The sequence below is a fragment of the Squalius cephalus genome (assembly GCF_949319135.1).
Source record: "Squalius cephalus genome assembly, chromosome: 3".
In the NCBI taxonomy this organism is placed as follows: Eukaryota; Metazoa; Chordata; class Actinopteri; order Cypriniformes; family Leuciscidae; genus Squalius; species Squalius cephalus.
In genome coordinates this window covers 3,941,686-3,966,584 of record NC_137124.1, presented here as the reverse complement: position 1 = coordinate 3,966,584, position 24,899 = coordinate 3,941,686, and the positions used below count along the sequence as shown (strand labels likewise).

Here is a 24,899-nt window from a genome sequence, read left to right as displayed (position 1 = left end):
CAACTGGCAGCAGGAAGTGTGTCACTTTCTAAATGCTTTTGACAAAAGTGAGGGGGTTAATTTTATGTACAGTCACAAAAATCAGTACACATATTGGTCTCATCGAGCCGGACAATTTTCTAATTTACAGTAATTAGCTCTGTGCAACAGGAAGTCAGATATTTTGGTTTGAATGTGGATTTCTTTGAAATTTCAGCCTCTGAATTTTTACCCACTCCTCTTAAGTGGTTTATTTTATTCCCACCAAACTTTTTCAACACGATGAAAATACATTAAAGATGCTAAATTGTAAACAGATAATAAATATCTCAAACGGTTTTGCTATGGCGAGGGATTAAAGTGATGTCAAAAAAGGAAACACTTAAAACCTCCTATCTTCTAAAAATGTAATTATACACCATTTATTTCTATATAAAATTATACAAATATCAGAACTAAACCCATTTTATTCTTTTTTTTTTTCAATTTAATAATTGTTTATTTATTTTGTTACATATATATAATGTATATATATATTTTTTGTTACATTTATTATATATATATATTATATATGTATCGCCTCCAGGGGGTTAATGAACATTTCATACTGCGCATGAATGTTATACACGAACATGCATGCTTTCATCAACATGTGCAAAAGACAGTTGATTCAGTAGAAGCTTGTGTGAGAGGACTGTATGAGCTGGCTGAGTCGAACACATTCATGACAGACTGGTTATTGGAATAGCCGACCGTGGAGCGTCACGGTGAACGTGATTTCACCAAGTACCACATGTTCCTGGATAAACACCTTTGTTGATCCTGCATCAACTTTCCAATCAACCAATCAGATTTGAGGGACAAGTTTACAGTTTATGCCAAGTTTAGGCTTAGACCCAGGGTGAGGTGCTTCAACATCAGTGTTATTCACCTATCATTTCCCTCTGATTTTAGGGAAAAGTTATGGGTAGGGGTAGGTTTTAGGGTAGGGATAGGGTAAGGACTAAATTTTGGGACAGGAATGTACAACAAAATATGTTGATCCAGGAACATGTCTTACTTGGCAAAATTACGGTGACCGGAGTGTCACAAAGACTTCAGATGGAAAGTGACTTGACACTCGAGAGAGCAGTGCAGATGGCACGACAGACAGAGCTCGTAAAGATGCACAATTCTGCAGTAGTGATGTCTGTTGAAGTGGCTGCGTTGCAACAACGGTCTAGAGGCGCTAAATAGACTCCCACAAAATATAGTGATAGGCTTTGCCTTTTCTACATAGCTTATCAAACCTTCTCTTTCTGTAGCACTTAATTAAAAGCACACCTATTTTGTTTCTCCATTTTAATCTCAGGCGTTTAATTCACAACAGCTGCTTGGCTGTTTGGTAACAGACCTGAGAGTAGAGTACTGAACTCAATGGAGCGGTTTAAGATTTCCCAACTATAGATTAGACACGATTTTGTAAAATAGAATAAGAATCCTAAATCAAGTTAAGTTAATTTGCTTCTGTACCATGAATTTGTGAAAAATCCTAAATGAACTTGTCAGATCTTAACTTAAGACTTAAGATAGAAAGTTTCTGTAAAATGCCCCCTGGACTAGAGTTAGAGTTAGAGTTAGTGATTCATAGTTTGGCGAGGCTGACTGTTGATAGTTAGAAAAACTATTCTACTTAATTCTACTTTTACATAGTTTTGCATTCATATTTTCATTCAGACCTAATCTTTTATCAGAATGTTTTTATTACAAGCTGCGTTCCGCATGGTTTTAATATGATACTCTACTTTGTGAGGTGGGGGGAGCAGATTTCACTGGAAAATTGCAATCACTCAGGGTGTGTTTTAAGGACTTTCAGAGCTGTATTTAAGCAGCAGACTCACCAAACACATCACACTTCTCCAGCTTTGACGAGGCGAGCTGCTCTTGAGAAGAATTTCAGACTGCAGTCATTAATGTAAGTATACTTTCACTCAAGGGCACTTGGCTTAAGATGTAGCTAGCTAACAGTTTCTCATACTTTGCATGAGATTATCCAACCCAATTTTCTTCCACCACGTATCTATCGCATGAGCATGTTTTCATTTGCCATGCTCTTCACGCAAAATGTACAAATTGACTTTAATTGGTTGTCTAGCAACCGCATTCCAACAGGTTATTTTAAATGAAAAGTCAAAATATGTTTAAGTTAGGTTTAAAATTTTATGGGTAGGTTTAGGTAAAGGATTTGGGGTTATATTTACGAAAATAATTATCAATCTGGATCTGGGCATTTCCCCTGATGAGGCAAGAGAGGCGGTGCCACCTCAAACAACTGGATGAGAAAAAATCCATATTATAAAAATAAATCAAAGCAAATATTACCAAATGTGACATTCAAAAGTGTATAAATCACTAGTTTTTCTAAAGTAACACTGTCCAACAGTGGCATCCGCAGGGTTACAGGGAGCGTCTGCTGTTTTCCTCTTGGCCACGACTTATGTTGAGGAGCTGCGGGAACATTTTAGGCTTGTTGGACTTGAACCGGCTCTGCACAGACCGATCGGTGAATGACATTAAAGTACCGCGAGAGCAACTCAAAAGCATAAGGAGCGTCTGCTCTCTATTCGCTCTCGCGGTACTTTGGTGTAATTCACAGATCGGTCTGTGCAGCGCCGGTTCAAGTCCAACAAGCCTATTATCAGGGTGCTGGAGGGCGGGACATGATGCTACGTAAACGCTTTTTGACTTTCTCAGTTTGTGTAAATCTATAGGGTTCAGAGTATTTATTTTTCCCCACATTACTTTCACACATGTCTAGTACAATTATGTGGTTTTGTTTTATTAATACAGTGGATACATTTTTCTTGATATACCCCGATAGAATGGAAGTGAAATGTGACAACATGCCCCATAGGTGGAGTTCATTGTAACATGACCATTTGACAGCTTATAATGGTATCTGATCTAAAAAAAAATATATATACAAGACAAACTTTAATATTTTCTGTATATTATGAGTAATGAATACAAGTTGTTTTATTTTCTTTAACAAAAGTTTTTTTCAATTTTTTTTGAGAAGTAGAAAATCCCACGGCACACCACTATATAAAAATATAAGAAAAATGCACAAACATGCATTGCTTCAAATGGCATATAAAATATATATATTAGGCTATATTAAAGGTGTCATGACCCACATTTTGCATTTTTCCACGAGAATCAATGTATGTTATGATTGCCTAACGATTATACACTGGCCGGGAAGCCGATATTTAAAAGTGAAGCGTTTGTTTACCTCAGGGTTTGTAAAATATCCCACGTGCACGCGCACTCAAATACGAGATTTTGATTTCTACCCTGGCTTGACGTCACGACGGTGGAGGATATGCCATATATGGACAGCTTCCACAAGTGCACCTATTCATCAAAAAGAAAAGTGTAACAAGTGTACAAAAAAGTAGGTAACAATGCTTGTATGCAAACGAATGACTAGATGATTTTGATATATCTGTCAAATTACAAACACTGCTAGGAGTAGACAAGAGGGAGATTGTGACATTGACACTTTGATGCATAATGTCCACTACAGTGTCAGAGTCAGGATGGTACTTTAGCAAATAAGCCACTTCACTGGACATTAGTGAGTCATCTAATACACTGTGACTCACTGAAAAGTACATAAACATAGTTTTACATATGATGCATTGTTATTATGAAGTTTGCCCTCAACGATAAACAGACAAGAAAATGATACAGCTATATTTTCATAGAATTGTATATTAAATAACTATGACAACATCATTATTATATTTTTTTTTTATAGAATAGATAAGGATAGATAAATAAAACAAACAGTCAAGTAATAATAAACATAAAGAAAAACATCTCGTTACATGTCAAAAGAAGAAAATATTGAATGTCTAAATAACCACAACGTGAAACAAGGCAAAAACACCACATGATAGTAAACGTTTATCTCAATAACCGCTGTTAAGCTGATAAAAAAATTACACTACATCTCCGTTAATGTAATTCTACATTTAAATAAAAGGTAAACCTATGCGGGAGAAAATAGCAACAAATGTTTTAGCTCGTTACTGATGTTAATGTACGTCTCAGTCAAAATTTTTGTCTTTACCATTCAGAGACATCTTGATGTAGACGTCCATCCAACAACTCAACATCTTCACTTTCTAGCTCAGGTTCGGAGTCCGGCTCAAACATGTACGGTTGAATCCCATAGGTCGCGGCAGGGTCTGGTTCATTGACAACTTGCGCCATGATGTCAGTTTGTAATGATATGCTAAAGAGTTACCTGCGCTGTCAACCCCCCTCCTTCCTGCAACCAATCAACGCGCCCCTCATTTGCATTATTATAATGACCGTCCACGACAGCCAAAACATCGCATCAGATCTCGCGAGACAATAATGCCTTTAGAAATAAGGGTCTGAGGAGCTCTGTGTTTATTTTTTTTCCACTTTTTTTTTTTAGAAGTGCCTGAAAGACTATAATAGAGCGTTGGGTATCCAAGGTAACACGAGGTCATGACTCCTTTAAAAGTAGTACTAACATTTAATGTGTAAGCTTAAGTCAGATAGGAACACAGTAAGTATGATGTTGTTGGTGATGCTAAAATAGGGTGACCAAAAGTCCTGTCCTGGCTGTTTTTTATAAAGTGATGAAAATGTCCTGGTTTTCATTATTTTTCATGGGGCCATTAACCCTTGTGTGGTGTTCATATTTTTGTTACTCAGCCAGTGATCGTGGGTCTGGTGGACCCACTGCATTTTTGGGTTTTTAATTTAACACAATCAAAAATGTTATGTTACTGTAAAATACTCAACAGATGTTTACTTCATCCCAATTACAAGCAATATAAACAGCATATATGGTCAATATTTTCTCTTTACCTTTGTTAGATCACATTTAACAATTGCAACCTCGTGTGGGAACGGCAGGAGTAGAAACACAAAACTCATTCTTGCACTCTTTCACACTTACACACAATCTCTCTCTCACACGCACGCACACAAACACGCACACACACACTCATGCACACACATACACACACCCACAACACACACACACAGACACACACAAAACACACACCCACACACACACACACACACACATGCACACACACACACACACACACACACACACACACACACACACACACACACACACACACTCACTTGTATATGTGGTGTATGGTCACTCTCCATAGGCATAATGGTTTTTCTAATGTACAAACTGTATAATATATCCCCCTACACTAACCCTACCCCTAAACCTACCAATCACAGAAAACTTTGGCATTTTTTTGAATTTCAAAAAACACCATTTAGTATGTTTTAGTATGAGGACACAGATGTCGTCATAAACCATGTTTACGTTGTAATACCCATGTCATTATACACATTTGTGTCCTCATAAACCATATACAAGAACATACACACACTAACAGCAGGCCCTGACAGGAGGAGGACAGAGTAAAGGTATACAGGACCTACAATTTCCACACTTTTATTAGCCCCGGGTCCAGTGGACCCGAACATCCTGTGTGTAATATAAATGTGTAGGGGGGGGTGTACAGTGTGTTTTCATTGAAAATGTGTTCTGATATATATTCCTCACAGAAAATGAGCCAAGGCCAATGAATCTCAGTTTGAAAAAATAATTAATTGTATCATTTTTCTTTTGATAAAAAATGAAAACGGGTCCAACAGACCCGAACACCATACAAGGGTTAAGCGTGTACTTTAAATGATGTTTTATTAACAAAGTTCGGGAGGAGCACGTTCAAATAATCAAGCAATCAATCAATCAACTCATCAAACAATTACCATGTCTACCCTATCAGCATGAGAGGAAGCATATATATTCACTCTGTCAACTCACCTAACTTCCTTGACAGTTTTCAGGATCCCTCCACCACCCCGACTCCTCACTCTTGGCTTGTTCTTTCACAGCCAGGAATACGGGGGGAGTACTCTGGGTTTGGGCCAAATACCGAGCCCAGAGCCCTCTCCTCGGACAGCACGCCAAATACGCATTTATTCTATCGGACTTATTTGTAAGTGTGAACTCGTGAAATACATGCTTGCCTTTGCACACAAAACATACAGTATGAAACCGGCTTCAGCTTCGCATTGCCCCGTCTTGTTATAATCAGCGCGTTCCTCAATCCGCAGCGACAAGCAGAGAGCAAGTCAGAATACAGAGACCTGTGTGTGTGTGTGTGTGTGTGTGTGTTCATCTCAGCCTCATTGGTCTGTCACTGCTTGTCAATGTCAGAATATTTGAAATGACCAATCAAATCAAAGTAGGCGGACTTTACGTTCACAGAATTTTATCAGCGTGAGTTGACGCTTCAGTTTACAGTCGAGTGCGAGATAAGATGTAAGTAACTAACAGCTTTAAAAAAAGCCCAAATGTAAATTCACAGATGATTTACAGAGAAAAATCCCGTGTTTTCGTTTCGGTCGGGATCCGTGTAAAGCAGAATGCATGAAATGCAAAGCTGGCACGTATGTGTCAGTGTCAAATGAAGGTGCTAGCGACCTAGAAGCCCACATAAAGAAAGTATAGGCTACAAGAGAACATCAGGATGATTGAAATTGTTTTTTTACTGAAATAGTGTAGTAGATTTCTTAACCACGCCTCCCCAAACCACGCCCCCACCCCTTAACCACGCCCCCGTCCTGTTTTCTGAAAACTAAAATATGGTCACCCTATGCTAAAACAACAAATTTACACATCGTCGCTGTCGGGCGGAAACCTTGTATTTCAACACTGTCGTCGAAGTTGGTATTGTGGCTTTATGGTCAGACACTTGCATGTGTCATTATAAGATTGTCATTTTATGAAAATCAAGCTCAAATTAGGTTTTTGACCAGCGAATGACAGATTTGTCTGTCAGTGGAACAGGCGAATTTGAGGCACTACCTGCATCGCATTACGTTTTCATCAACTTACATGATATAAACTTTAATATGAGCGCTCAGTTTTCCTGTTGTTGAAATCTCATGATCAAAATCTCATGATACAAAAGATGAAGCGCAATGCACAAGATATTTAAAACACTATATTTGCTTCTAGACTAGACAGCAAAGACTAAGACTATTCTCCGCTCTTCACATACAAAAAAAAAAAAAAAAAAAAAAAAAAAAAAAAACCCTTTATGGACAGTGTTTCTTGAGTAAATAAAATGCTGTACTTATGCAAACATATGTTCTTTATTTTCCCTTGCATTGCAAACAAGCCGCGATCAAATCAAACAAGCAGAGATAATATGGAGGTAGATTTGTGTCTTTATTATTCAATCAAAAAAAAGGTTGCTTCAATCAAAAAATATATTTTCAATCAAAAAAACCCGTTTCAATCAAAGAAAAAAAGTGTTTGAATGCAAAAATATATTTGAGACTCAAAAAAATGCATTTGAACACTATTTTTTTTTGCTTGAAAATGTTTTTTTTGATAGAAGTGAAGGTTTTTTTGTTTGAAGCAACTTTTTTGATTGAAGTATTGTTGTTTTGTGTTTGGGCCATATTATGGGTAGGACATTTGTGTCTTTATAATTCAATCAAAAAAGAAGTTGCTTCAAACAAACAAAACATATTTTCAATAAAAAAATCACTTCAATCAAAAAATAAACCTTTTCAATCATAGAAAAAATGTTTTTGAATGCAAAAAAATATTTGAGATTCAAAAAATTGCACTTGAACACTTTTTTTTTGATTGAAAATGTTTTCTTTGATTGAAGTAATCTTTTTTGTGTTTGGACCATGTTATGGGTAGGACATTTGTGTCTTAATTATTCAATCCCAAAAAAGTTGCTTCAATCAAAAAAAAAACATTTTCAATCAAAAAAAAATAATTTCAATCAAAGAAAAAACTGTTTAAATGCAAAAAAAAAAAAAATCATTTGAAGTGTTTTTTTTTTATTGAACTTTCTTTTTTTTTGAATGAAGTGAAAAAAGTTTTGAAGTCGTTTTTTTTTTAAATCATTTTGACACAAACGTACCGCAGTGGGGGCGGGTGCTTCCCCATTGGTCAGACATGCTTGAGTGACAAGTGTCTACACCAACGACGTCTTTCTGACAAGCAAGTCATGGTCGCCACTCGCCAGCGAGCCAGGAAGCAGTGGTGGAGTTGTTGGTAAGTAGATAAAACCGTATTAAAATGATTGGTGTCACGTTATTAGCCTACTCTGTTTGATATTTCGATTAAACATACAGCTTGCTAACTTAGCTCACGTTGACTAATTTGTGTGATGGTGTTAGATATCTGACGCCTCATATTGTCAGGCAGGCTAGCAGGGTGCGCTAACGGCTAATTGAATTGTTTATTTCACTTAAGTAACGTTACAGAGGCTTGCTATGTGCTTGTGCTATATTGTGTTATAATACGTAACGTCATTAGTGGTCAAACAACAGTCCACAGGCCAACTGTTGCCCACAGCGCTGCCTGTTTAGCAGCAACAGGTCATGCAGAGCCTGAGTCTATCTTCTCACACAGCCCACAGGATTACAGCTATTTGACCGTCCCGCTCTCTCTCTCGCTCACGGGTAGTGGTCTCCCCACCATCACAGTCAAATGCTCGCAGACACAGAGGCAGATGCTGTTATTTTGAGAGCGGGGCTTACATATGCCGTCCCGTACGGAAAATAATGTTGCATACCACCGGTAACATGAATATATATTCCGTTGCTCGGTGCGCAAACTAGCTGTGTCAGGCATTATTTATAAGTAGCCTAATGTCCTGCACAACTCCACATGGAAAACTGGCAGTTCAATGAAGTGATGCTTATTGTCTGACATAGTGTACAAGTAGTTACTAGCTTAAAGTATTGTGCCAATAATGATCCTTCTGGTAAATTTGGCATTCAGTTGAGACACAAAAGCTCTTAGTTTAATGAAAATCTTTGGAAAAGAAGACAAGATGGTTTGTTTAATTAGTATTCATTTATTTATATTTCTAATATCATATAGTATTGTCCTGTCAACCCATTACAAGTCTTGCCTTATTCAGTGTTGATTTATTGACATGTTTATGTAAGATGTTTTATTAGAAGGTGTGTGAGTGAAAGTTGTCTGAAGTTGTATTTTTCTATTTTATTGCAATGCTGATTGATAATGTAGGACTCTGGTCCTGGCTTGGCCTAAGTTTTGGTGTCTCTAGGTGCTGTGCTCTGTAGGCATGACACATTAATTTCTTTATGTGATACTTTATTTTTTGCATCAAATTATTTGAAGTATTGATAAGCAGTATTGATATCGATACAGGTATTGCTGCACTCTCAATTATAACTGCTCAATAGTGTCGTATGGTTACTTTTATTATACAAGCCATCAATTTTGATGGCTTGTTAGTGTAACCGTTAAGCATAATGGCATTAATGCTATATTTATATATATATATATATAAAAATATATATATTCATGTTACCGGTGGTATGCAACATTATTTTCCGTACGGGACGGCATATGTAAGCCCCGCTCTCAAAATAACAGCATCTGCCTCTGTGTCTGCGAGCATTTGACTGTGATGGTGGGGAGACCACTACCCGTGAGCGAGAGAGAGAGCGGGACGGTCAAATAGCTGTAATCCTGTGGGCTGTGTGAGAAGATAGACTCAGGCTCTGCATGACCTGTTGCTGCTAAACAGGCAGCGCTGTGGGCAACAGTTGGCCTGTGGACTGTTGTTTGACCACTAATGACGTTACGTATTATAACACAATATAGCACAAGCACATAGCAAGCCTCTGTAACGTTACTTAAGTGAAATAAACAATTCAATTAGCCGTTAGCGCACCCTGCTAGCCTGCCTGACAATATGAGGCGTCAGATATCTAACACCATCACACAAATTAGTCAACGTGAGCTAAGTTAGCAAGCTGTATGTTTAATCGAAATATCAAACAGAGTAGGCTAATAACGTGACACCAATCATTTTAATACGGTTTTATCTACTTACCAACAACTCCACCACTGCTTCCTGGCTCGCTGGCGAGTGGCGACCATGACTTGCTTGTCAGAAAGACGTCGTTGGTGTAGACACTTGTCACTCAAGCATGTCTGACCAATGGGGAAGCACCCGCCCCCACTGCGGTACGTTTGTGTCAAAATGATTTAAAAAAAAAACGACTTCAAAACTTTTTTCACTTCATTCAAAAAAAAAGAAAGTTCAATAAAAAAAAAACACTTCAAATGATTTTTTTTTTTTTTGCATTTAAACAGTTTTTTCTTTGATTGAAATTATTTTTTTTTGATTGAAAATGTTTTTTTTTTGATTGAAGCAACTTTTTTGGGATTGAATAATTAAGACACAAATGTCCTACCCATAACATGGTCCAAACACAAAAAAGATTACTTCAATCAAAGAAAACATTTTCAATCAAAAAAAAAGTGTTCAAGTGCAATTTTTTGAATCTCAAATATTTTTTTGCATTCAAAAACATTTTTTCTATGATTGAAAAGGTTTATTTTTTGATTGAAGTGATTTTTTTATTGAAAATATGTTTTGTTTGTTTGAAGCAACTTCTTTTTTGATTGAATTATAAAGACACAAATGTCCTACCCATAATATGGCCCAAACACAAAACAACAATACTTCAATCAAAAAAGTTGCTTCAAACAAAAAAACCTTCACTTCTATCAAAAAAAACATTTTCAAGCAAAAAAAAATAGTGTTCAAATGCATTTTTTTGAGTCTCAAATATATTTTTGCATTCAAACACTTTTTTTCTTTGATTGAAACGGGTTTTTTTGATTGAAAATATATTTTTTGATTGAAGCAACCTTTTTTTTGATTGAATAATAAAGACACAAATCTACCTCCATAATATATTTCCAAATTGTGCGCGGGCGAAACACATTCTAAATAGAAGCGGGCTGGAGTTCTGTATGGAAGCCTGTTTCCGCCACGGTTGAGTAAAAAAAAAAAAAAAGATTCTTTAAGTCATAATAATGAGAAACTTTCTCGAAATAATGACTTAACATCTTGTAATAATGAGAAACGTTCTCGAAATAATGACTTAACATCTCGTAATAAACTTTCTCGTAATGAGAAACTTTCTTGTAATAATGACTTAACATCTCATAATAATGAGAAACTTTCTCGTAATAATGACTTAACATCTCGTAATAAACTTTCTCGTAATGAGAAACTTTCTTGTAATAATGACTTAACATCTCATAATAATGAGAAACTTTCTCGTAATAATGACTTATTTTCTCGCACTTCTACACATGCGCAAAGCAGCGGAGCCCCTAAAGGTACGTGGTGTTGTAAAAAAAATTAGGATGGGAGAAAAAAAACATTCCAAATCTTTTGCGCTCCCTCGCAAAGATATTTGCGTTTCCACGCAAAACCTGTTTTGAGCTCGGACAGACACTTCCTGTTTAATGTCTCGCTGGCAGTGTTTCCTTTGGGGGAGGGACACAAAAAATAGCTATGTGGTTCCTTATCACAATCAATCATGGTGGCAAAACAATTCTCTCTTCAGATGGCTAGAGAAATATTTACAAATTAGAGAAGACAGACATAATAAATTACATTTTTATTTATTTATATTTGATTAAAAATAAAGATACTATAATTCATTTGAATTAACTAGATTAACAAACATATACAAAATTCTATTAGAATTTCCACCGGATTTCTAACAGGGTGGAAAATTCTGAGCTAAGTTAGTCATAGCTCTTTGAGTGATCAACATTTAGCTAGCTAACCTTCTACAGATGAACAGAACTTTTATAACTATGTCAGATTTGTTTTTACATTTTTTTGATAGGACAAACATTCTCAATAACATAGCCTAACAGGGTGGATCTTTAAGGGTGGGACAAGCAGGATAACATTTCAAAAACTAAAACAAATTTAGAGTTTAAATTTTAAAGAAAATTTAATTTTCTTTAATTAAAATGAAAGAAAAAGACCTATATTTTTATAAATTTCTATGAATTTAAAGAAAAAGACCTATATTTTCACATGATTTATATGTATGATTAGAGGCAGTTTAGTCTAGTCAATAACATAATTTAAAAATATTTTGAATTTTTTGTCATTTCATGGTTTATATTTCTTGCAGAAGTTGATAAAATTGAATGCATACATCAATTAAAATTGTGTAAAAAACAAAATATTATTTTAATGTGTAAAAAACAAAATATTATTTTTAATGTCTATTATCTCTGTTTAAATGGTAAAGAATATTTAAATCTACAATTTAAGCCATTTATTATAAATATGTGACTCATTTTAGAGAAAATATGAGTAAATAAATCATTGGGACAGGAAAGTCACCGCATACCAGGAATGACCCATCTATTTACAATCACAGTGACCTAGACAAAGCGTAGGTCCTGCCCTTACTCTCACAGAAACGGTTAATTCAAAGTTTACTGTGTGAAATAAACCGAAAATCCAAAAAAAGACACTTGGTGTCTCAGTGGCTACTTCGTTTAGAGAAGCTGTCAATCAAACACTTTAACGAACACTTAAACTTAAATCAGCTTGATAAAAACTACCTAAAATAACAGAAAACATCTTTTAAAAAAAATGTATGTGAAGTGTAATTTGATTGTTTAGTTTCCATCACATCCATTAAACTTCATGGGGAGGCGGGCTTTATGACCTATACTGGGACCAGCCACCGGGGGCGCTTGGCTTCACTTTTCAGCACTTGTGCAGCACCCTTGGGTTTGACTGACAGTTTGAGGAGCCAATGGTTGGGAAACACTGCTGTAGACAATAATGGGTGGTAATAGAATGCAAAAACAAACAATTAAACATTTTTTTTTTAATTCAATCAATGTGGTGTTTTCTCAGGCAGTAAGTGAGGGAGAGTGAATATTTTCATAAAAATATGAGCAGACAGGAATGAAGAAAGTGAACAGCATGATTGATATTCAAAATGGTAAGCAAGTGCTTCTTTGTTTAAGGTTTGTATATCTGCAGCCCTTTTTTCGGTTCCCATTTCTTAAAGATAGACTATTGATACCTGCTGATATAGAGCGTTATTAGGCCTACAGATGGTACTCAACCAGAATAATACTTTTACCGCCGCCGTTCCTGCGGCTCATTGAGAGCGATTGAAAGCTTGTAGCAGTTAAATTCAAATGAAACATTTAATGAGTTCATAATCACAATACTGAAATCACTGAAATTAAATTGAATAAATTTAATAATGAAAAATATCAGGCTACATCAACGAGGCTTTGCCAGAGCATAGACGTTAATTTGACTGACTGCATTCTAGCTCTGTGGTCAATGCAACAACATGAGCCTCGCGCGCGATGCTAGATCGAATCTCAGTGTAGCCGACGGCGTTTATGTTTTACCTTTCTTGATGCTTAAATATGTAACTGTTTATTTAAGAGAAGCGTTTTGTTTAATTATCAGTTGTACATTACAACATAAATTTGCTATTCCATTTGAGCCGGTGCACAGACGACAAAACTGATGAAGGAAAATTGTCAGCCGATCGCACCAGAAAATGAAGATGATGAAGCTCGTCTTATAATCTGCTAAATTATTAATCAATGGGAAATACATCATGCTAAAATAATCTGTCATAGTGTAACGGAGACTCAAGCTGATTGGAATCCATGTGCAGCTTTATTAGATACTTCAAAAGAATAGTCAAACAGGCGTGGGTCAAACAACAGTGGATGCAACAACGTAGACAGATCGTAACTCATAATCGTAGAACAGAAGTAATAATCAGGACAGGCGGCAGGCAGTCAGAGGGGTAATCCAGATAAACGAAGCACTAGGTCGGTAGGCAGGCAGAAATGGGTCAGAGGCGATAAACAGTCCAGGTAAATAATCAACAAGACAGAATACGGGGAAACGCTCAGAATTGTCAGCACGGCAAAACAAGACTTCGCGAGGAGAAGTAGGAGAAGCTGGCTTAAATAGTCATAATAATGAGTGACACCTGTGAAGGTGATCAATCCCAGGCACGGGAATTATGGGAAATGGAGTTCGAAAAGAGTTAATACTCGGGAGATGGTTCCCGCTGGTGGTGATCGGAGGGGACCACAGAGGCTGTATTTGTGACACATAGGCTAATACTGGCTCACATTATTGGGGTCGCTTTCAAGTCGCAGCAGCACGAATTACGTGACCAGCAACATATTCTGTTTCAAATATTGTGTGTAGTTAACAGTGAGTGGTGGTTTCAGACATTATTTTATTAAAGTGCATTTGTCAGTGCCGCACTCGTACTGACTGTTATTCTGCCTGACAGAAAGAAAAGCTTGTAGCTTACTGAAGGTGGAGCGGTTTGACCAATCAGATGAAAGGGGCGTTTCAGCACCGCCCACGTGTGCAATGAAATATCGAACCCATAAACCGATTTGTAAACCACAAATGATAGATGAAAAATCGAGCCAAAATCTCATTTTTCGTTTTTTAAACTAAACTAAAAAACGAATAAACGAGCTGGTTTTCATTTCTCGTCATTCCATTCAAAACAGGAAATGAAATGATCAAAAAGTACAGGGACCCACGGACCCTAGACAAATCTCTCTGCATTAATAATAGGCTATAAAATGCATTAATAGGCTAATATAAAAATTACAGTAGTCCAAGTTGGTTCGGGATTTGAATCCGTGTCATCTAAATGATCGTAACGTAAGTTCTACCACTCGGCCATGACTTTACTCGTTGCGAAACGCCCAAACGTTCCAATGTGTGTTCGCTCACACAAGCGAGAAGCGCTCTTCATTCGTCTCATTCCTCAATAGAATAGTACAAATAATCAGCTTCATTGCTCATAATTTACTTTTGTTTGTTATTTTTGGTATTATTATTATTTATTTATTTATTAATTTTTTTTATCACACTGCTCCCCGGGGAATAGGCTTGTCACCCACTGACGTCTAGGCCTACAATATGAAATACAGGTTATATTGTTATCGTCTCTATTTTTAACTTGTTATTCTAAATTTCTGGCCTTATAAAAATGTTCTATTCTGTTTACCATAGTTGTAGTATTTCATCCTTACTGTAAATTGACATTAACCCCACATACGGCAATTGAAAAAAAAAATGCAGCAATTGCTGCTGTTTTGCACAATATCCCTTTGTGCCACCTGGCGGTCATTTCGCGAATGACTTTGAAATGCGACTGGTTTATTTTTGCCACTGTACACTCAAAAAAAAAAATTGTGTCTAAAAATAAGATTTATGTATTTGAATTGCATAACAAATTCCCATGCATTTGGATTACATAGTTTTAACATAAACCAATCAATAATCTGAATGTGATTCATATTTTAAGTCATATCTAAATGAAACAGATAAGATTTATGTAATTGTATTAATAAACTGAATGTGATTTATATTTGTCAGTCATATGTAAAGGAAACAGGTAAGATTTATGTAATAGTACACAGAAAAACACCCATGTTAAATTAACACTGCTCAGTGTTCATATGTGTGCACACTACAGAGTTAAAGCGGTGTTGAAGTTAATGAGCTAATTAACTGATGATTGAGCATTAATTATGAACACCTGCTGTTAACAAGCAGAATCACTGAAGGAAAGAGAAACACAAGAACTACAACTGACTTCAGACACAGCCTTAGATTGACATCAACTGAAGAGAAAAGAAGACATTAAATCTGAAGATCTCAGCAGAGGAGGATTAAACAACTCCACAAACAGCATTACCAGCTTCACTTATTACTAACCAGACTGACTTTATTTCATTTCCGTTTTAATTAAATCAATAGTTGTATTTTAAAGTCACCATGATGGTGGTTAGCGTTTGCTTTGGTTGGGCTCTTGACCATTGACTCTTTAAGATAACATTTTCTCTGGCTGCTATAATTATGTGTTTATAAAACACATTTGTTGCAGCGAAAAAGCCAAGAGAAAATGAGATCAAGTGACATTGGCTGTTTATTGATGAAGGTGTAATCATCATATTGTGGCCTGAATCACTTATCTGTTTCAGTGTCTAATGCTTTGATTATTGGGCTTATGTGATTTTGTTTTATTTATTATAGTAGCTGTGTGACCTGACAGCATTAGATCCAACAGTTAATCAAATAATATAAAGAATTTTAAAAACATTACTTAGACATCAAGAATCAGTGTATGACTCTCAACAATGGTGACAATCAATGAAATGCTTCATACTGCAGTGCATGCTGGGTACCACCAATCAAAACTCATCCATATCTCCCAGCATGCATTGTGGCATTAATAAATTATGCATCAGGATTTTTTGTATCTTTTGTCACCATTGTTGAGATTCATATGCTGTTTCTTGATGTCTGTGTGAGTCTAAGTAATGCCATAGATGAAAGGTTTTTGTGCACTAACTATTAAAAAAAAAAAAGTATATTTTTTGATAAACAACACTGTTAGATTTCATGCTGTAAAATCAAATGGCTTCTGTTATGAATAAAACAATATTAAAAAGCATTAGACACTGAACAAGATCAGCGAATGAGGCAATTACATGATGATGACTTTGTCGTCATCATCATCAATAAACAGCCAACATCACCTGATCTCATTTTCTCTTGGCTTTTTCGCTGCAACAAATGTGTTTTATAAACACATAATTATAGCAGCCAGAGAAAATTTTATATTAAAGAGTCAATGGTCAAGAGCCCAACCAAAGCAAACGCTAACCACCATCATGGTGACTTTAAAATATAACTATTGATTTAATTAAAACGGAAATGAAATAAAGTCAGTCTGGTTAGTAATAAGTGAAGCTGGTAATGCTGTTTGTGGAGTTGTTTAATCCTCCTCTGCTGAAATCTTCACAGATTTAATGTCTTCTTTTCTCTTTAGTTGATTTCATCTAAGACTGTGGCTGAAGTCAGTTGTAGTTCTGGTGTTTCTCTTTCCTTCAGTGATTCTGCTTGTTAACAGCAGGTGTTCATAATTAATGCTCAATCATCAGTTAATTAGCTCATTAACTTCAACACCGCTTTAACTCTGTAGTGTGCACACATATGAACACTGAGCAGTGTTAATTTAACATGGGTGTTTTTCTGTGTACTATTACATAAATCTTACCTGTTTCCTTTACATATGACTGACAAATATAAATCACATTCAGTTTATTAATACAATTACATAAATCTTATCTGTTTCATTTATGTATGACTTAAACATATGAATCACATTCAGGAGTATTGATTGGTTTATGTTAAAACTATGTAATCCAAATGCATGGGAATTTGTTATGCAATTCAAATACATAAATCTTATGTTTAGACACAATTTTTTTTTTTTTTGAGTGTAGTTTTGCCGCGCCGGCTGGCACACAGGCGCAGAAGACGTGTGCTAGTTGGCAGTCGCCTTTAGTCCTTTTGGTGTGTTCAAGCACAGTGTTTTGGCCAACACTTATGAATAGAAAATATATTTCCCTATATATGAATGATCAATATTAAATGGTTTAACAGTATATTTGAAAATATACAGAATAATATATTGTGTTAATATATTACAATATATTTAATAATACGTAAGGAATTGACGTTTTTTATATATTGAAAAATATGTGACAATATATTTACTAATATATCATAATGAATGTAATTTTATATTCAGTTATACACTTCATAATATATAGATGTATACAGATATGGTAGCCTACTTAATGTGTAATATATTGCAGATATATTTACTCATGCAGCATATCACGCATATATAGATAAATATATAATATAAGATATTCACACCTGCATGTACTAAAGTTTTTAGCCAAGAGACTATCACTGTACTGAGGAGTGCACAGACATTACTTTTAAATATAGTAATTATAGTCTTAATTATGTTCAGTAGGGATGGGTCGTTCGAGACCCGGTGTCGACACACGTCTCGAGTTTTGACACACTAGTGTGTCAAAACAGTGTTCCGGAGCATTGCTTGAAATGAGGCTGTCACGTGAGAAATGAAGATTTGTTACATCACTGACACATCACGCCGGGCTTAAATACAAAGCGCATCTCAAAGAACAAAACATCTGAATGACAAAGTTGAAGTACGAATTTGTACTGAACTCCAGATGGCAAAGTCGAGCACTGTGTCAACACTTTCAAAGCTCCAACACAGTGTTTTTATAAAAGCATCACAAGCTTTATATATAACATCCCTAGCATTAAGCCAATCGTCACGTCAACCGAACCACAGGCTCTTCAACACAATAAATTTGGAGAAACAAGGTTGGAAGTGTAAAATTATGAAATTAAATTTACTTTCATAATATGCTCTAAGTTTCTTTCTTAAACCAAAGTTTAAAAGCAGAGAAATAAGAATACTAATAGCCTAATAATTCCACTGATAAAAAAAATAAAAATAAACGAAAATGAAACTGAACTGGATATTGTGTATCAGATGCATGTAAAAGTTGTAAAAGTTGATTTCTGCCTGAAGAGCACGCCAAATGAAAGCATGAACTTGTGTTATAGATACGCTGTACCACAGGACTACACAACAATAGCCACTTTTCCACCATCCCACAAACTGTTCTCTGTGATTAATTACTCCATTCCGTGCCAATCCGGCCCAGCCGGTATGGATATGGTTTCATTTTCCATGTGGGATTGATACCAGCACTCTTTGCAATGTGTTCTAATGTGTCAGTCATTGCCTTTATAACACAAGAGTTTACAGATGTATGAGATACAAATTAAGTCACTGCGTTACAGAGGATGATTGGATAATTCGGTAACACTTTATATTACGACCCGCAAACAACTGCGTAAGTAAACCGAAACTACGGTGTACGTTTCTGTAATTATAGTGTACTTCCGTGTAGGTATAAGGGAACAATATGTTAAGTTTTGGGTAATAAAGGGGTAACAAGCAGATATACAACCCGCAAAGAACTTCGTAAGTAAACCGAAATTACGGTGTACGTTTCTGTAATTATAGTGTACCTCCGTGTAGGTATAAGCGAACAATATGTTAAGTTTTGGGTAATAAAGGGGTACAACCAGATATACAAGCAAATTATTTATAATGTAATTATTTTAAAACTAACAGGTACCTATTCTGTTAATATATTCCAGGCAAAAATTGTACGTCTGTTGTATATAAAAGTTTTTATCACATTTCTGGAAAAATATGTTCTTGTGCAATGTAGTTACAGGGTAATTTTGACATCTGTGGGTTGTAAATTAAACTTTTTGGCAATGCTATTTATTGGCTTTTCTTACTAAACTACTTAACGTTAAGCCAAAAAAATTTGTTTTTGCTATGATTTTAATTTAAAACGTACCATGTAGTACTTAGTACTTACCTTATCACATTGTATTGCAATGACAAAAATGTCAGGGCAAATATACTGTGTAATTAAAAGTTTTTTTGTTTTGTTTTTTTAATAAGAGTACCTTTCTCTGTAATTACTGTGCAAATAGTGTTGTTTCGTATTGTTACATAGTAAGTAGTGTTTGTTACCCGTTTCAACCGTGTATTTACAGGGTAAGTGTAACTCCTGCGGGCTGTAAATTAATGTGGTGCTTGTTACCCCCTTGTTCTGTGTAGTTACAGGGTAAGTGTAACTCCTGCGGGCTGTAAATTAAAGTGGCGCTTGTTACCCCCTTGTTCTGTGTAGTTACAGGGTAAGTGTAACTCCTGCGGGCTGTAAATTAAAGTGGCGCTTGTTACCCCCTTGTTCTGTGTAGTTACAGGGTAAGTGCAGTAAATATACAATAAAGGATCCAATTTAATTTCTGACTTTTATTTTACAAAAAAAATTTCAAAACACTTTTTCATCTTAATAAAACATTATCTTTTCTACAGTATACTCAAACAACAAAGTAACACATTATACCCCCCCCCCCCCCCCCCCCTTTATTTGCGTCCCTTGCTTTTCTTCTTCTTTCTTTTCTTGCTCTTCTTTTTCTTAACTTCCACTGGGGACTCTGAAGTTGAGGAGTTGATGGAGTCCCATTGGTCTTGCTGCACTGCAAAAATATGAATATATATACATGCTCTTAGCAAGCTACACCTTCAATTTTAAGTTGTCGAACAATCCTCCACTCTAAACATTTTGTGCCACCTGATATTACTGTAGTAACTGTAATTTTGAAGAAAACACATTTTGGTGAAGTTTGAGTCAGATCATGGGGGGTTGTGATATTTTATAGTGATAATGACTGTAGTGCAGCAGAAAATGTTTTTTTTTAAAAGGCATAGTTGTTCTGACTGCAAAAAAAAAAAAAAAAAAAAAAAAAAAATAGCATGAAACACAAACCTGAGGGCTGTGGCAATAGTTCAATAGTTCGGATTGAGCTGATCAACAAACGGACAGGGAACTACGTCATCACGTTGAAAGGTCACGCCTGCGCCGGCAATACTATTTGAACTACTATTCATATTCATCAGAATGTTATTCATACTATTCATATTCATATTCATATTCATATTCACTGAATACTATTTCTATATATATAATCGCAAACAATACTATTTGAATTATCCTCCTACGTACGGTCGCATTGTAAACAGTGGGGCGGTACTTCGTTCGGCCGGCGCAGGCGTGACCTTTAACGTGATGACGTAGTTCCCTGTCCGTTTGTTGATCAGCTCAATCCGAACTATTGAAGGTAAAAAGTCTATAAATTATATATATATATTTTTTTTAAATGACCTATCGTTTCGCTAGATAACAACCTCTTCTTCAGCTGTGATCGCGTACAGCCCGTTTAAACACTTAAAAGACTTCTGAAACTGCATTGATTTGGACTTAACGATGGTGACCAATGAAGTCCGTTGTAAATTTTCATTTTGGGGTGAACTAATCCTTTAACAAGTGCATTTATAATGTACAGTACCAGTGATGTTTAGTTCTTCAATTTGATGTTTTAAAAAATAGGAAAGTGGTCACAAGTAAGCCCTGGAGTAGGGCAGGAGTAAAATTTAAACGTCTAACCTTTCTTTCTTTCTTTCTTTCTTTCAAAGATAAGATTATCACTCTTAAAGCAGAGATCACCTTGCTCAAAGATGAGTGTGATTTTTTGAAAATGGAAATTGAAAAGATGAAGTCTGCTGTCCCATCTGCAATGACACAAAGATATGCTGTTCCTATAGTGCCACAGCCCTCATGTTTGTGTTTCATGCTTTTTTGTTTTTTTTGTTGCTGTCAGAACAAATATGCCTTTTTTAAAAACATTTTCTGCTGCACTACAGTCATTATCACTATAAAATATCACAACCCCCCCATGATCTGCCTCAAACTTCACCAAAATGTGTTTTCTTCAAAATTAAAGTTACTACAGTAATATCAGGTGGCACAAAATGTTTAGAGTGGAGGATTGTTCCACAACTTAAAATTGAAGGTGTAGGCTAGCTTGCTAAGAGCATGTATATATATTCATATTTTTGCAGTGCAGCAAGACCAATGGGACTCCATCAACTCCTCAACTTCAGAGTCCCCAGTGGAAGTTAAGAAAAAGAAGAGCAAGAAAAGAAAGAAGAAGAAAAGCAAGAGAAGCAAATAAAGGGGGAGGGAGGGGGGGGGGGTATAATGTGTTACTTTGTTGTTTGAGTATACTGTAGAAAAGATAATGTTTTATTAAGATGAAAAAGTGTTTTGAAATGTTTTTGTAAAATAAAAGTCAGAAATTAAATTGGATCCTTTATTGTATATTTACTGCACTTACCCTGTAACTACACAAAACAAGGGGGTAACAAGCGCCACTTTAATTTACAGCCCGCAGGAGTTACACTTACCCTGTAACTACACAGAACAAGGGGGTAACAAGCGCCACTTTAATTTACAGCCCGCAGGAGTTACACTTACCCTGTAACTACACAGAACAAGGGGGTAACAAGCGCCACTTTAATTTACAGCCCGCAGGAGTTACACTTACCCTGTAACTACACAGAACAAGGGGGTAACAAGCGCCACTTTAATTTACAGCCCGCAGGAGTTACACTTACCCTGTAACTACACAGAACAAGGGGGTAACAAGCGCCACTTTAATTTACAGCCCGCAGGAGTTACACTTACCCTGTAAATACACAGTTGAAACGGGTAACAAACACTACTTACTATGTAACAATACGAAACAACACTATTTGCACAGTAGAGAAAGGTAGGCTACTCTTATAAAAAAATTAAAAAAAAACTTTTAATTACACAGTATATTTGCCCTGACATTTAAGTGTCATTGCAATACAATGTGATAAGGTAAGTACTAAGTACTACATGGTACGTTCTAAATTAAAGTCATAGCAGAAACAAATTTTTTTTGGCTAAACGTTAAGTAGTTTAGTAAGAAAAGCCAATAAATAGCATTTATAAAATTGCTGTTTTGAAATATGAAATCAGCTGTTTATAAAATTGTTTCAGATTAAATTTTATCATACTGTGCTTACATACAGCCATATATATATATATATATATATATATATATATATACATATATATATATTTAATTTACAACCCACAGATGTCAAAATTACCCTGTAACTACATTGCACAAGAACATATTTTTCCAGAAATGTGATAAAAACTTTTATATACAACAGACGTACAATTTTTGCCTGGAATATATTAACAGAATAGGTACCTGTTAGTTTTAAAATAATTACATTATAAATAATTTGCTTGTATATCTGGTTGTACCCCTTTATTACCCAAAACTTAACATATTGTTCGCTTATACCTACACGGAGGTACACTATAATTACAGAAACGTACACCGTAATTTCGGTTTACTTACGAAGTTCTTTGCAGGTTGTATATCTGCTTGTTACCCCTTTATTACCCAAAACTTAACATATTGTTCCCTTATACCTACACGGAAGTACACTATAATTACAGAAACGTACACCGTAGTTTCGGTTTACTTACGCAGTTGTTTGCGGGTCGTAATATAAAGTGTTACCGATAATTCTGTTAGTAACTTGTTTATTACGCTCAAATAGCGCACTTGACCAGCTACAGAGAGCCAGACAACAGACAAGTGACCAATCCTGAGTGGCGAAGTCACAACATGACAGATCCGTTCGGCCTGACAGTGGAAAAGCGGCTAATGTTTCCCAACCCTGTTCCCAGAGGAATGCCAGAACTGCACATTTAGCATGTTTGCCTATTCAGACACACCTGATTCAAGTCAGCTTATTAGTAGATACTCCAAGACCCGAAATGAATGGGTCAATTAAGAAAGAAGTCCAGCGTGTACTGTTGTTGTGTCTATAGAAACTGGGTTGGGAAACACTGCAATAAAGTGTAAAGCTGATGCTAATTCTGATCTGATATTATTTTCAGATCGATTTAATTCCAAGATGTCCGACAAAATGAATCTACATATAATTGGTGGACAAGGAGGTCGTCCATTCTCATTTACTGGTCAGAACAACGGTGCCAGTTTAGAGAAGATCGGAGTCTGGGTGGGAGAATGGCAGGTGAAGGCTGTCAGAGTCTGGCTTTCAGATGGGGAAGTTAAAACTTTTGGAGAAGGTTCTGGACCGTATCAAGAGTATACGTTCCAGCCTGGTGAGTATTTCTGCTCACTGTCCCTGTGGGGGAACGGAGCAGGAACACGTCTTGGAGCCATCAAATTCAAGACCAGTCTGGGGAGAGAATTCTTTGCAAAGATGACAAGCTGGCCTTTAAAAACAGAATATCCCATTGTTGTCGGCTCTGGATATTGTTTGGGAGTTGTAGGAAGAGCTGGTTCTGACATTGACTCCATGGGATTCATGTTTCTCGAAGCAGTTAAATCAACAGTTCTCACTGACGTCAACTATCCCACTATCCACCAACTGATACCACAGGTGGCAGTAGAAGAAATCAAATCCCTCACTTTCAGGAACAACTCATCTGTCACTCAAAAACAAAAAGTTGAAAGCTCAAAGAAAATAACTATCAAATCTTCATGGTCTGTGAGTGCAAGTTTATCTGCAACATTTAAAATGGAAGTGAACGCTGGGATTCCATTGATTGCTGAAGTTACTGCAGGATACAGTGTCACCATTGGAGCAACAAGCACTTATAGTCAGGAGTACACAGATGAGAGAACCGAAACTCTGACTACCGATGTAGAGGTGCCACCAGGGAAGAAGATTGATGTTGACGTCACCATTGGCAGAGCCACTTTTGACCTGCCTTACACTGGCACAGTGAAGATGACCTTAGAGAACGGCAGTGTGTTTGAGTATGGAACCAAGGGCACATACAAAGGCGTCACTTACACTGATATCAAAGTGGATACCACGGAATCTGATCTGTGATGTCAAGACAGATTGCACATGTAATGCACAAGTTCTTTGATTACTTCTAATTATGTCAATCATGTATCAGTTGCTTTACATTCAGGCCTCATTGTATTTTGGGTGTTCAGGGGAAATATTCAATATTTGTTGTTTTCAAATAACCTTATCAAATATTCATATAGCTTTATACTTTGTGTAATCAATTTAAAATAATCTCCAGATACTGATTCTGTTATAATGTGTTTAAAATGACATTTAATAAAACAAATTACAATTTATTAAATAAACCCTGTGTTGCAAGCATTGTTCCCTCTTCTTATTTCCTTATTTTCCTTACTTTTCTCTATTGGGCGAACATTTCGGCCTCATGAGCAACAGTCTTTATACCAGACCTGAAAAGGGACACAATGTGGTTTTAATCATATAGTTGTAACTTGTAACGTTAATGCGCTATTTCTATTTGATTTGACCCTTAACCCCTTGCTCATCACCCCCAATTTTGGCAAGTGCTGCATACATGACATACCCAAAATAAAAAGGTCTCTGCTCATAAGTCATTCTGAATAGACACATAACACACATATATTTAGAAAGCCAACCCTTGAGAGTTTATAGTTCAAGACTCAAAATTAACCAGACTGTTATTAATATTGAGATATATAAGCTCAAACATAAAAACAAAAGCAACAAATATTAAGAATATATTTATTAAATGTATAAAAATATTATTTGAA

The 24,899-nt window shown here is 36.0% G+C and overlaps 1 protein-coding gene across 1 annotated transcript; it reads left to right on the top strand.

Annotated features, from left to right (window-relative positions):
• Positions 1–1,869: 1,869 nt before the first annotated feature.
• On the top strand, positions 1,870–24,467 carry LOC307155348 (aerolysin-like protein). Its single transcript, XM_079865952.1, has 2 exons — positions 1,870–1,933; positions 23,219–24,467. Exon 2 carries the CDS (start codon positions 23,236–23,238, stop codon positions 24,181–24,183), a length of 948 nt encoding a protein of 315 aa, XP_079722078.1. The 5' UTR covers positions 1,870–1,933; positions 23,219–23,235; the 3' UTR covers positions 24,184–24,467.
• Positions 24,468–24,899: the final 432 nt, after the last annotated feature.